Source organism: Monodelphis domestica, chromosome 1 (assembly GCF_027887165.1).
Source record: "Monodelphis domestica isolate mMonDom1 chromosome 1, mMonDom1.pri, whole genome shotgun sequence".
NCBI classification, from domain to species: Eukaryota; Metazoa; Chordata; class Mammalia; order Didelphimorphia; family Didelphidae; genus Monodelphis; species Monodelphis domestica.
In genome coordinates, this window is record NC_077227.1 from 460,516,483 (window position 1) to 460,529,759 (window position 13,277).

Sequence of the window (13,277 nt, forward strand, 5' to 3'; positions counted from 1 at the left end):
AATGTAAAAGCTGCTAAATCCTACATAATCCTGACGTTGACTCCTTGATATGTGAATTATTTCTTCCTGGTTGCTTGCAGTATTTTCTCCTTGACCTGGGAGTTCTGGAACTGACCATAATATTCCTGGGAGTTGTTATTTGGGGATTTATTTCAAGAGTTAATCAATGGATTCTTTCAATTTTTTATCACAGCTTTCTATGGTAGTCTAATAATTCTTTGATTATTTTAAATTGTCTCTCCTTGATCTATTTTCTATGTCAGTTGTTTCTTTGATGAGATCTCACATTTTCTTCTCTTTTTTCATTCTTTTGATTTTGTTTTATTGTTTCTTGATATCTCATGAAACAATTAATTTCTACTTGCCCAATTCTAATTCTAAGAAATAATTTTCTTCTGTGAGCTTTTGAACCTCCCTTTACATTTGACCAATTTTACCTTTTAAAAACTTTTCATTGTTGGATTTTTGTAAATCTTTTTCCATTTGGCCAATTCCGCTTTGCATTGCTTTCATTTCTCTTCCCCATTTTCCCTCTGCATCTCTAATTTGATTTTTGAAACCTGTTTTGAGCTCTCCCAGGGTCTGAGACTTCTTCACATTTTTCTTTGACGTTTGCATATAACCACTTTGATCTCACTGTCCCCTTTAAGTTTGTGTATGTTTGTCTCCATGATAATTTTCTATGGTTAGAGTTTTTTTTAATGTTTTTTTTTTCATTTCCCCCACCTTTTTCTTGACTTTTACTCTTATATTAAAGGTGGGCTCTGTTCTTAGGGTAGAGGAGGCCCTCTCTTAAAACTTGCTGGCTTCTCACCTAGCACTAAGTAGGGTGTCCAATCTTTTGTTGATTCAATTTAAAAGGTAGACAAAGGAGAGTTAATCTGTCTTCTTTCTAGTGAGGTACTAAGTAGAGGTACTTAAGTTAATGTTAACCAAAGTGTTAACTCCATCTAGGCAAAGAGAATAAAGGATTTCCTTTTCACAAGTGTAAACTCAGAATGGACAAAGAGAACAAAGAATTCTCTTTCACACACTCTAGACTTATACCAACCAAGTACTCTGTGGACTGCCCTTGAGGTGGGGCTTGGGGGTCTCACTGCAGGCTTGGGCAGGGACTCTGGGTCTCCACTTGGGCTCACACCAACCTGGCACACTGCAGGAAGCCTTGCAGTAGGGCTTGGTTAGACTTTGAAACTTCAAGGGGTAGGTGGAGATGCTCTGCTATTGGCTTAGGGAAGGTCCTGGGGCCCAAGTTCAGAACCTGCAGTGGTAGGGGGCTGGGGGTGGGGAAGGGCTTGCTGTTGGCTTTTGCCTGTACTCTTTGGTGGGGCTTTGCTGTGGGCTGTGCTCCCCTCTCACTCCAGTGAAACAGACCCTCTTTGCCTGTCTTCCAATTTGTTTACTTTACTCCTTCTATCACTCCAGTGTTCATTTTTGAAGTGTATTTTAAGGTTGATTAGAGAGGATACTCTGAGAGGTTCCAGCTTTCTGAGACTGCCCTGCCTTATTCATTTACTGTCTAATCTGGTAAAACTACACAAAAGCAAGCTGAAAAGGGGCGAGGACTGGCCACCAGAGGGAGCTATGGCTATGAAGGCCAAGCCTAGCAGAGGTACTAGACCATTTATGAAGGCTTTGGGAGGAGTTAAGCCCTTCACCCTTCATCAGTCAGATCTAATCAACATGATAATGAGATTTCTGGTGATCTGGAACCTTTTGTCTTAAGAGGACTCTCCTGCTGTATCTTTGTATTTGGATTATTGAAGCTTCTAGCTGGAGGTCCAGCCCAATGGCTTGAAAGATCGTCCCATCAGCCCCTCCTAGGTAATCCACATCCCTTTGTATCTGTCTCCAACTTCCAGGTCAGTTCTTTAAAATATTGGTTTGCTGATGTATCCATTGTGAAGCTATTCTCCAATTTCTTGAAGATGTTAATTAGTTTGAATGTGTTCATTACAAAACCAATGTAAGACTATTCAACACTGTCTTCAACTATTTTAAAATGTTATAATCCCTTCTAGGAGATAAGATTTCATCAGGCTCCTCTAAAAAGGGGATTTTTCTGTGACTTTTTGGGCATTCCTTGGCATTGTCACTACTTGAGGCAGTGCCCACATTTTCTCTGTAATTCCTTGGAGCCTCTGTCTTGGGTCTTGCACCTGAGACAATGCACTTCCCCACCCATCTCTCTCTCTCTCTCTCTCTCTCTCTCTCTCTCTCTCTCTCAATAAAGCCTTGTATTGGAAAGGATTGATTTCCCCAGTCATATATATTTTTAATAAGTGGTCAAAGAGGGTGAACTTTGAGATTTCCAAGGACCCCTCAATTTCCACCCCATACAACAGGAAGTCCAAAGGCAGAGAAGAGGCATTTCGGGCCTGGGGAACAGCCAGCAACAGTGCCATAGTAGAGAGAGATAAGAGTGTCTTGTAGAATAGCCCGTAGCCTATTGCCACTAGAAACTAACTTGGTAGGGAGTAAGGTACAAGAAGACTGGAAAAGAAAGAGAGAGACAGGTTAGGAAGGGATTTGAATGCCAAATATCTGTAAAGATAATTTTAGAGTTGTGACTTAAAATCTAGAGTTAATTGGTCACCAGGGAAAATCCCAAATAAAATACCCAAGTCAGTCTGGAAATTTATGGTAATTTAATTAATATAGAGGGAGGGAATTTAAGGAGAAGGAGGGAAGAGGATATAGGATTTCTCCTGCCTGGCCTGTGCCAGGGGGAGTTTTAAAATCCCCGCCTTTAGGTTTCTAGAGATTAGAGGCTTCTAAGAGGATAAAGTTGGAAAGTAAAGGAGGAAAACTCAGCCAGAAACTCACCATCGAACTGGACAATAGCTTGTAGCCACGCTAAGATGCCTAAAGGCCCAGCACACTGCTATCAGCCAACTCTCCAAAGATACAAGAGAGAGGAAGTGAGCCTTTCACTCTTGTGTCTCCTCCTCTAAATGCCCATTCTTTTTAGTTCTCATCTTCTTTGATTAGATTATATTTTTAGAGTTACTTAACACTTCTTTGTTAAATTCACCTTTTGTGAGTTACTTAACTTTTTTGTGATTAATTTAACCTTTATAGTTACTTAACACCTTTTTGCATTAAGATCTTAAAATAGACTTAGCTTAAAGTTCTAGCTTCACAATAAGGTAAGAGTTAAGTACCTTCATTGTTCAATCAGGAGATTACAACTTTATCTTCCCCTAAAGTATGGTCTAAGTAGGGTGGAATAATTTAGAGTTCCCAAGACATTCCTGATTTTGTTAAACTAAGTATCTTCATTGTTACAATCAGGAAATAGCTAAATCCAATCTTCATAGTATGAGGACAGCTATGTAGCACAGTAGATACAACATGAGGCCTAGAATCAGGAGGTCCTGGGTTCAATTTTGACTTCAGATGCTTCCTAGCTGGGTGACCCTGGGCAAGTCTCTTAACCCCCCTACTGCCTAGCCCTTACTGCTCATCTGCCTTGGAACCAATACACAGTATTAATTTTAAGACAGAAGATAAGGGTAAAAAAAAGAAAGAAAAAAGAAAGCCTGGAAGGTTTAAGGGGAAAGATGAATTCAGCTTTTTCAGATTTAAGAAACACAATGGAGATACTTCACACATTTCTAAAGTTCAAGTAAGCTTGTGTACTTGTTTTCTCTTGTTTTCATCTGCCAAAAGACTCCTTCCTTACCTCACATACTTAAGTTTCCATCAAGTTGCTCAAGTATTACCTCTTAGTGAGGTTCCCCACCTCCATTTTACCCAGGCTTGTGATTTCATCCCTTCTACTAAGATAAACCTTCACCTTCTCTTCAATTTATAAGCTTAGAGAATTGCCTGGGTCTCTGGAGAGGCAGTGTATGAGTTGCCCCAGATCATACAGCCAAGATGCTGTTGGTTGGTCTCTTATCTTCAGCTGCTAGGGACTCCCATCCCAATAATAAAACATCTGTATTTACATTACATAGATTTTGTTATTGACCTATCAGTGTCCAGATTCTCTCCCTTGATACCACAAGCTCCTTGAAAGTAGGGACTGTTTCATTTCTGTTTTGTTTGTGCACCTAGCACAGTTTGTAGACACAGTGGATCACCCAGTAAATGCTTACTTAATGGATAGGATGTTGAAACATTTTAAGCAGATATCTCAAAGGCTCTCTCCTTCAGTAGCCTCTCCCCAGTGGGGCCATACTCATTTATGCTCCCATTTCCAGACAGACTACTTAAATAGCCAAATTATCTGTCAGTCCATTCCCAATTCACCACCCCTCTCCTAATTCTAAATCTTTCCTCTCCAACTTTCCACACTGCAGCCAAAATAATCTTCCTAAGGCACTCTCCAACTCAGAACCCTCCTGTGGCTTCCTATCACTGCCAGTATTTAAAACCATCTAATATATACCTTTGCAGCCTTATTTCACAATATTTTCTTTATTCATTCTTAGCTCTGGACAAATTAGATTTCTGTCTGTCCTCTGTCTCTTGCATTTTCAGAAGCAAATGCCAGTCCCTGGTATGTACAGCTTCATCTCTACTTAGAATTTTTAATCTCCCTTCAAGGTTCAGCTGTGGCTCCTCCTCAGTCCATTTATTTATGTGTATTACCTCCTTTGACACTTCCTTCCACAGAACATAAACAACTCAAGAGTAATTTTTATCTTTGAATCGTCATCCCCTAAGACAGGATATTACCCTTTTGGGTGTATAATGGACCCCTTTCCCCAGTCTGGTGAACATTATGGACTCATTCTCAGAATAATGTGATTTCAAATAAAAACAATTCATAATTGGATAAATGTTCAATTTCAATTAGAGACTGTGAAAAAAAATGTAATTTTTTTTCCCATCCAAAATCACAAACTTGAAATCCATCCTTGAGCTCTGGGTTAACACGACCTGGAACTTAAGACATGTTTGTTGAATTCAATTTATTTGAAATAGACTTTCCCAGGCTAGAGCTCTGACTTAGAAGCAAACAAGGCTCTCCAGGACATCAGTGTAGTCTGGATTGGGATGTGTTTACAACTCCTGTGAATCAGCAACATGAGCAAATGAGACAAGCCAGCTTGGGAATTGGTACTGTGCCCATTCAGAGAGCCTCTGAGAGCAGGCCTCAGTGTTCCCTGGGAATCTCAGCAGGGCATGACAACAGAGGCAGGGTTTTGTTCTTAGGTACCTAACGTTGGTGTCAAACACAAATAGAAATGGGGGGTGGGGGTGGACTAAACAATATTTAAGAGTCCCTTAAGCTGCATATTGACTTAGAAAACCATATATTAATATTATCTCTAGTCTATTGTATATGTATTTTGTTAAATATTTCCAAATTACATTTTAGTGTGGTTCAGGCCACACTGGGGATTGTTGATGCATTTGACCCCTCTGGCACAGTAGACTAAAAGTCCAGTTGGGTGACCTTCAACAGGTCATTTAACCTCTGGACCTCAGATTTCCTATCTATAAAAAACAAGTAAATTGAACTACATGATCTCTGAAGTCCTTCCAGCTCTGAAAAATCCTTAACTCTACTTTAACCCCTCCCAACTCCCTGGAAACTTGTGACGTCTTTGCAGTGAGGAGTTATTTAAATTCGAGCCTCCTCCCCAGCTATTTTTTGCCTTTTCCTGCAATGATAATAATAGTTCACATTTGTATAGCTCCTTAATGTTTGGAAAGCATGTTTTTCACCACAACCTAGTCAAGTAGGTGGGCAAGTGTCATTGTTCAGGTTTTTACAGAGGAGGGAAATAAGGTTTCGAGGGGGGGAAGTCAAACTTCTTGTGTCTCCCGACCCCTGGGCCCAGAGCTCTATTCACACTATCTATCCTAGAGTTTCACATGCTGATCTGAGAAGCTTCAGGTTGAACCCTCCCTCTTCCCACTGGCTTCCAATCTCTATGCAGAGCTGCCTCTCCAGGCAAGACATCTCTATTAAAGAGCTATAACTTAAAACTAATTCATATTCTGCAGACAGCTAGGTAGCAGACCTGCAGATGAAAGGTCCTAGATTCAAATTCAGCCTCAGCTACTTCTTAGCTGTGTTACCTTGGGCAAGTCATATAATTCCCATTGCCTAGCCCTTACCACTCTTCTGCTTTAGAACCAATATATAGTATTGATTCTAAGATGGAAGGTAATGGTTAAAAACACACACACACAACAAATTAATTCATATCCTTCTTGCCAAAGCTGAAACCTTACTTTCCTCCGAGGACAATCCTTGATATAGTCTGAGACTTTTAACCTTTAACCATTTTCTCCTCACTCCAACCAATATTTTCTTCTTTAATCCACAAACATTTTAAAATCTCCAAATATAGGACCAACAATGTGCTAGGTAAGCCTCAGGCTTACAAAGGCAGAAATGAAAAGTCTCTTGTCAACATATACATACACATATATGCAAAATAAATATAAGGTAATTTGGGGTAAGGGAGGCATTAATAGGAGAGGAGATGATTAGGGCAGATCTCATATAAGGAGGTATTCTTGTGTTGTGGGGTGCAGAGGTGAACCCCTGGGGTTTGGGAAGGATACATTTTGCAAGAATGCAAGACTCCGAAACTTGGCTTAAAAAGAGAAAGAAATATTTATTAATTTGGAAGGTAATGTTGAATCTGGCCAGGAGGGCAACATAGGTGGAAGCCTGCCTCCTAGGTGGAACAGCAGAGGTGGAAAAGCTGCTCCTTGGGGGGACAGCATGGATGGAAAAGCAATCCCCCCAGAGGACATCAATTCTGGGGATTTTATACTCTTTACAACCGTGAGAACGAGGTTTGTCCAAAGACATGGGTAGGGGTGATTCTTGAGATTTGAAGGACCAATGGATGAGGTGTGCCTCTTTGTCCATCTCAAATCAATGGGACAATCTAAGGAGGGTAATCCTCCTGGCCAGATGTTTGGGGTCAGGAGTCAAGAGGACTTAAGGGAGCAAAGGAATTTCGCTGATAATAGTTTGCCTGAGTTTCTGGGGGTACAATGCCCATGCCACTTTGAGCTGAGTTAAAAGGAATTTTTAAGAGATGGATATGTCAGTGTCCCCACACACAGGGTTTTAAACTGGAAGACACCCTAGAGAGCTAATCTAAACCACTCCGTTTACAAGAGGAGAAACAAAAGCCCAGAGTAATGAAGTCCAAGGTTAGTTACCAAGTCTTTAATCAGGAGAGGGACAGTGCTCAATATTTAGGCCTCCACATAGAATCATGAGCCCAAAATCATACAGAGAAGGAAGCCCTGGCACTCTGGCAGATAGCATCCCTAGGACTCTCACTGCACAACATGATAGCTCCTAGGAACAATAAAATTGGGGAACTTACATACCTCTTGGGGAATTGAGGACAGGGAAGTATGATTAATTGGTTTTACAATGGCTACCAAGAAATGAGAAGTTCAAGGTAGGATTATCCGGGAGAGTCAGAGGCTTTACAATGGACACAAAAGGGAAAAAGATTCAGCCTAGGGCTGGGAGAATCTACTAGGACCAAAAAAAGGAGTACTCAACATCTGATGGAGTTTGCTAGCCCTACCTAAGGGGACCACCTAGTACTTTAAGGTGTATTGTTAAACTGAAACTATGAATCTGGGATCTCCCTCTGGGAGAAACTCTCTCATGACAAGGTCAAACTTGGGGGTCCTCAGATCTCAAGTTGCTACAAACTTGGGGTTTCTGGGTCCAAATCTAAATAATGGTTGATCTCTAGACAACTTTCCTCTTTCTCCCCTTCCTGAAATATTGAAAATACTCTCAGGCTTTGATAAATATTTAAACCCTCTTTCTTTAAATGAGGTTAATGTTTGCTAAAACATGGGGGAAGGGAGAAGGGAGAGAGTGGAAGCATAGTAAAAATCAGAACAGGCGTTGGGACTTTTTGATGTTTTCCTGTTTTATCCGTGAACTCTCCTAGGGTCTACACAAAAGTACAATTAGATTTAGCCTCACTGGACAAAGGAGGGTGGGGAGAACCTACAGGATGGATCACTGCACAGAGTCACAATCACTTCAAAGCCCAGAAATTCAGGATCAGTTGCTTTCTGGCTAGCCTTTCAGTCTTAGAAAGGGCTGGCATGACCCTTAGGGACAACACCTAATCTTGTCAGAAAGGGGCGTGGGATTCACCTTATCCAAAAATGATTCGATGCCATCCTGGTGGGGAGGGGCTAGGCACCTTGTGTTCAGTTTGGTTCTCCTTGCACCTTCTACAGGTTTGAGAGAATGAAGGGCTCCAGGGAATCCAGTGGTGAGATCCTGGAGGTAACTAACTCATCCATCTTTTTTAGTCTAATCTGCTTCTCTAAATTCCAGCTCTTTCATTAAACTCATTTGTAATTTTAGAGAAGTAATTCAGGATCACAGATTTGTGGGAAGAGGAAAGGAGCCTTGGGAATTTCAATGACTTGCTCTGGTCTTTTTGAGTGTTCTTTTTTAAATCCTTACTTTCTGTCTTAGAATCCATGCTAAGTATTGGTTCCAAGGCAGAAGAGCTAGGCAATTGAGGTTAAATGATTTACCCAGGGTCACACAGCTAGTAAGTTATTTGAGGACCGATTTGAACCCAGGGCCTGACTTGGTGGTGCTTTATCCATTGTGCTCCCCAGCTGCCCCTTGCTCTGGGTCCGAGACTCCGCTAATGAATAGGGTTACAAAATGTGTATGTGTATTCCTTGCTTTCAATGAGAGCTCAACATACAAGCAATTACAAACAAGCCATATAAGAGATGTTTTGAACCCAGGACTTTCGATCACCACAATAAAAGCGGAAAGAGCCGCTTTATCACCATTCTCTTGGTTTCAGATTGTAAAACGGGTTTCGATTACATGCTCTCCATCGAAGATATGGAGGGGGTGAAGGGTGGACGTCATGGGTCTTGGTTGGGGCAGAGAAGATATTTTGAGGCTGCAGCTGGGCTCCTAATGGCACTCAGTGCCTATATCCTCGCCAGAATACAGAAGCACGTCTGTCCCTTTCGGAGCAGGAACGGGAAAAAGTTGGGAGCCTTAGAAATGTCGTCACTGTCTTTCCGCGCCGTTTCCCAGTGCCCTAAGCCCCGCTACCTTCCGCCCCGAACAAAGATGGCGACTGTAGGGGCCGATTCATTATTGATGGAAAAGAGAACCTCCAGGTCGAGGATTGGTGGGAATTGGGGGCACGACGTCGTAAGGGCGGGGCGGATCCACATGAGTCAGGGGCGGAGCCGGGGGGGGCGGGGAACGAGCCGCTGTAGCTGGAACCTAGGCTCCGGTTTCCTTGGCGGGATGTCTTGGGCCCGTTGCCGGGCACTGCACGCGGCCCTGCGGCTCGCAGCGGAGCTTCCGCTCCAGGGCGGTCTGACACCCAGGCGGGGGCTAAGTGCGCGACCGGTGCCGCAGGAGCCCGGGATGGAGTACCAGGTACCAGGGCGGCCCAGATGCGCCTGACCGGGCTGGGTGGACACGTGGGCGCCGGCGGTGGCTCGGGCCACGCAGCATCAGCTACCCTGGTCTGTCAAAAAGGGATACCCGAGGCTGTGAAAAGCAGGGGGATTCTGGAGTCTGGATGGTGGGCTTCGGGGTGGGAATCGAGTTGGTTCGGGGAGTGTGTACACCCTGGTGTCTGGTTGGATCAGGGATTTGAGGGGCGCCCAGGAGTCTGGTGGGATCAGCGTTTGGGGGCACCCTGAAATCTAGTGGAGTCAGGGTTTGGACGATGCAGGAGCGTCAGGAATCCAGTCCAGGCTTTGGACTAAGGGATCAAGGAACCCTATAGTCCGGACTGGCACCATAGATAGGCTTGGCAAGGAGGAATTTTGACTTCTCCCCCACACCATGTCCTCTTTGTCTCTTGGCCTGTCTTAGTTGCCAGGGGTAACAGGGTGCCCAGGCCTCACTCTTTGGCTTTATCAGGGATCTTGTGGCTGACCAGAGTAGAACACCTGCTACCCCCTGGGGGTAGAAACTGCTTGACACTTACTAGGCTACACAACTGGCAGCAGGGAGCTCCTGTGAATGCCTTGGAGTGCATCTTGGAGGTGGAAGTAGTAGGAGTGGAGTATAAATAGCTATCACAGGGTCAGCATGTTTTCATAAAGTGATCTGGGGTTTATGATTGGGCCTGCCTTCTCATACATTCCCCTGGCCTCAGGTGAGTTTAGACAAAATTCACTCCTTTGGAAAAACAATATAACCTTCAGGGGAAACATTTAATAGTGTTTCCTTCTGCCCAGGCACTGCTAGAGAAGCAGCTGTTGTTGACAATGAGAGTGATCTGAACACTTGGAATGATAGCTCCAAGGCCTGAATTCTAGTCTCATTTAGAATTGACCTGACTTCCTTATTTGTAAAATAAAGGCATCATCTAATCAGATGATCTCTCACTCTTTCCAAAGCCCTGGCTGGTCATGTTGCCCTCAAACATCATCCCATGAGAGATCCCCATTGGCTTACTAGGAGCATGAGGGTGGTAGGAGCAGTCACCCTCAGGCAGAGACCTCTCTTCCCTCTTCCTCTTTAAATCTGGGGCAAATGCAAAGAGTAGAAGGGACAGAGTTTTTGAGTGTGTTATGACTCAGAAGCCTTCCTTACATGTCGCCAGAGGAATTACATGTAACAGGACCAACCTGTTCTTTTCTCTACTGAGTCTTCCCACGCATGTGCAGTGAGGTTGGAGAGCCCTAGGCTTCATTCTCTTATTCATCTGTTCTCTGGACAGGTTGAAGAAAGTTTTATTAAACAGTTACTGGGAAGAGTGCTTGATGCTGGCTAGCCTGAAGTCTGCTCATTTAGTGGAATGAGATTTTTCCCGGAAATCAGAAAACCTGGGGTCTGAGCCCCCAGGGTCTTGTTTGGGGCAGAGATGTTTTGAGGCTGCATCCAGGTTTCTAATGGCACTCCCTGCCTATACAGAAGCACATCTGTCCCTTTCATTTCTTCTGATCACTTTGAGAGTAAGTCATGAATGTGGCCTGCATTTGGGCTCATCCCTCCTGTTATTTACTACCTGTGTGATGTTGGAAGAATCATTTTTAAGCTCAGTTTCCTTATCTGTACAGTGAGGGGGTTGAACCAACTGACCTTTAAGATCCTTTAGGTAAAACCTATAATCCTGTGATTTCACTTCTGACAAGCTCAATCATCTTATCTCTGAAAGGGGATGATTACAGAAGGTGATTTCTAAGAAGCTGACATTTCGTCCTGTCATAGACTAAGTCTGTTCAACTCTAACCCTCTGTGATCCTTAGGATGCTGTGCGAGCCCTCAACACCCTTCAAACCAACGCTAGCTATCTTGAACAGGCCAAGCAAGAACGAGGAGACCTACAAGTCCAGCTAGAAACCATGAAGCATTATTTAAGCCGAAGTGGGCTGCAGGTAAGTAGGGATAGGAGACACTTCCACCCCTAACCCACCAGCATCCCATCATAGGTTCCATCATTAACTGGGAACAGAGCATTGGCAAGGGTGAAATCTGGAGCATAGTGTTTAGCCTGCTGAACAGGTATCTTTCTATCTGTTTCAGCTAGAGGACTTGGATCAACTGAAGATCATCCATGTAACAGGGACTAAAGGGAAGGTAAAGTCAAGGAAGGGTGGGCTTTATATATTATTAGTGGCCATAGTGCTATCAGGCTTGGGGATATCTGAGCCCTCTCCTCTCTGTCTCTTCAGGGATCCACTTGTGCCTTCACGGAACGCATTCTCCGTGGCTATGGTCTGAAAACTGGATTCTACAGGTATGAGGGTTCAGGGTGGGAGGAGTCAGCCCCCCAGCCTTTTCCAGCAGGCAAACAGAAGGCTCTACGTGCTGGAGAGTATCTCACAAAGGTCTCTCTGTCCCCTTTTAGCTCTCCTCACCTGGTGCAGGTTCGGGAGCGAATCCGTATTAATGGTGAACCCATCAGCCCTGAGCTCTTCACCAAATATTTCTGGCGGCTCTACAATCAGCTTGAGGAGACTAAGGTAGGAAACTGGAGGGGGAGACCTTCTGCGCATCTCCAATCTGGGGTCAGCAAGGGTAAGGTTGGGTTCTGAAACTGTATCATTTAAGGGAATTAAAGGCCATATCATCCAACCCCTTCATTTTGCATATGGGAAAACTGAGGCCTAGAGGTGACAGTTGCCCAAAGTCAATGGAGTGAGTTAGTGATAGAAGTGGTCCTGGAGCTTGGGTTTCCTGACTGGTCCATGATGTTTCCCATCTCCTGGCTTTTTTTTTCCTTCTGATCCTATTTCTGTGCCCCCCAGGATGGCAGTTGTTCCAGCATGCCCCCTTACTTCCGCTTCCTTACCATCCTGGCTTTCCACGTGTTCCTCCAAGAAAAGGTATGATTTCCTCCTCCCTCCCCCCCCTCCCCGTCATCCTGAGCTCCACCTCCCATGACCCAGATCCTGATCACTCCCTTCTGGGCTGTCCCCAAGCAGTATAGCCCAACAGCTTCCCCAAGACTGGCAGCCTCAGGATCATAGTGGTGTGCCATGGTCTGTGCCTGTTCCTGAGTGCCAGCCTGGGTGGGAGGGTTGGAGGAGAGGGGACATCCTTTTGGCCACTTCTGCAAAGTGGGTTGTTTAAGGCAAAGCCATCCCAGGACTGACATTTGGTGTCTTGGCTGTTTCCAGGTGGACCTAGCAGTGGTGGAAGTGGGCATCGGTGGTGCTTATGACTGTACCAACATTATCAGGTGAGAAACCCATGGTTCTCTGCCCCAGGTAATGGAGAATGGGAGGAGGAGGATGTGGGTAGAGAGGGATTCATGAAGGAGGTGGGTGGGCAGAGTACCTTGCCCAGACCCCTTGGGTATTCCAGGCAAGGTCAGGAAGGCCAGCATTGACCTTTCTTATAACCCTTTCCACAGGAAGCCAGTGGTCTGTGGTATATCATCTCTGGGCATAGACCATACCAACATCCTGGGTGACACTATTGAGAAGATTGCATGGCAAAAAGGGGGCATTTTTAAGGTAATAATCCCTGTGAACTAGGAAAAAAAAAAACAGACCTAGATCTCACATTTCTATGGCACTTTTCCCATCATGCTCTTAAAGTAGTCTTGTTCCTATTTCCAGATGAGGAAACTAAGGTTCAGAGGAAGGGAACAGACTTGCCCAAGGTCACACAGCTAATCAGTGTCAGGTCTGCCAACTCTCAATCCAGATGTTTTTGCACTGATTTGACAGTGTTCTTGGGCCTGGGGTCAGAGGCCAGCAAGGAGAACCTGGCTTTTCCCAGCTTTGAGGAGAAAACTACTAACTCCTTCCAGTCCCTTTAGGGGACTTATAGATACACACTTGTGATAAAAAGTGTAACCTGCTAG

General features: G+C 44.2%; 1 protein-coding gene across 6 annotated transcripts in view; it reads left to right on the forward strand.

Moving 5' to 3' along the window:
- FPGS (folylpolyglutamate synthase) overlaps positions 1–13,277 on the forward strand; it is a 40,639-nt gene that overhangs the window by 14,589 nt on the left and 12,773 nt on the right. For 2 of the 6 annotated variants that reach the window (XM_007475051.3, XM_056812455.1), the window contains exons 2-8: positions 11,212–11,340; positions 11,489–11,542; positions 11,638–11,702; positions 11,814–11,928; positions 12,214–12,291; positions 12,586–12,647; positions 12,822–12,924. In XM_007475051.3, the coding sequence (XP_007475113.2) occupies positions 11,212–11,340; positions 11,489–11,542; positions 11,638–11,702; positions 11,814–11,928; positions 12,214–12,291; positions 12,586–12,647; positions 12,822–12,924 (606 nt within the window). Of the gene's footprint in view, positions 1–8,194; positions 8,249–9,028; positions 9,118–9,177; positions 9,475–11,211; positions 11,341–11,488; positions 11,543–11,637; positions 11,703–11,813; positions 11,929–12,213; positions 12,292–12,585; positions 12,648–12,821; positions 12,925–13,277 lie in introns of those variants that run through there. The other 4 variants (XM_007475050.3, XM_056812457.1, XM_001365952.4 and 1 more) reach the window with 4 other exon arrangements.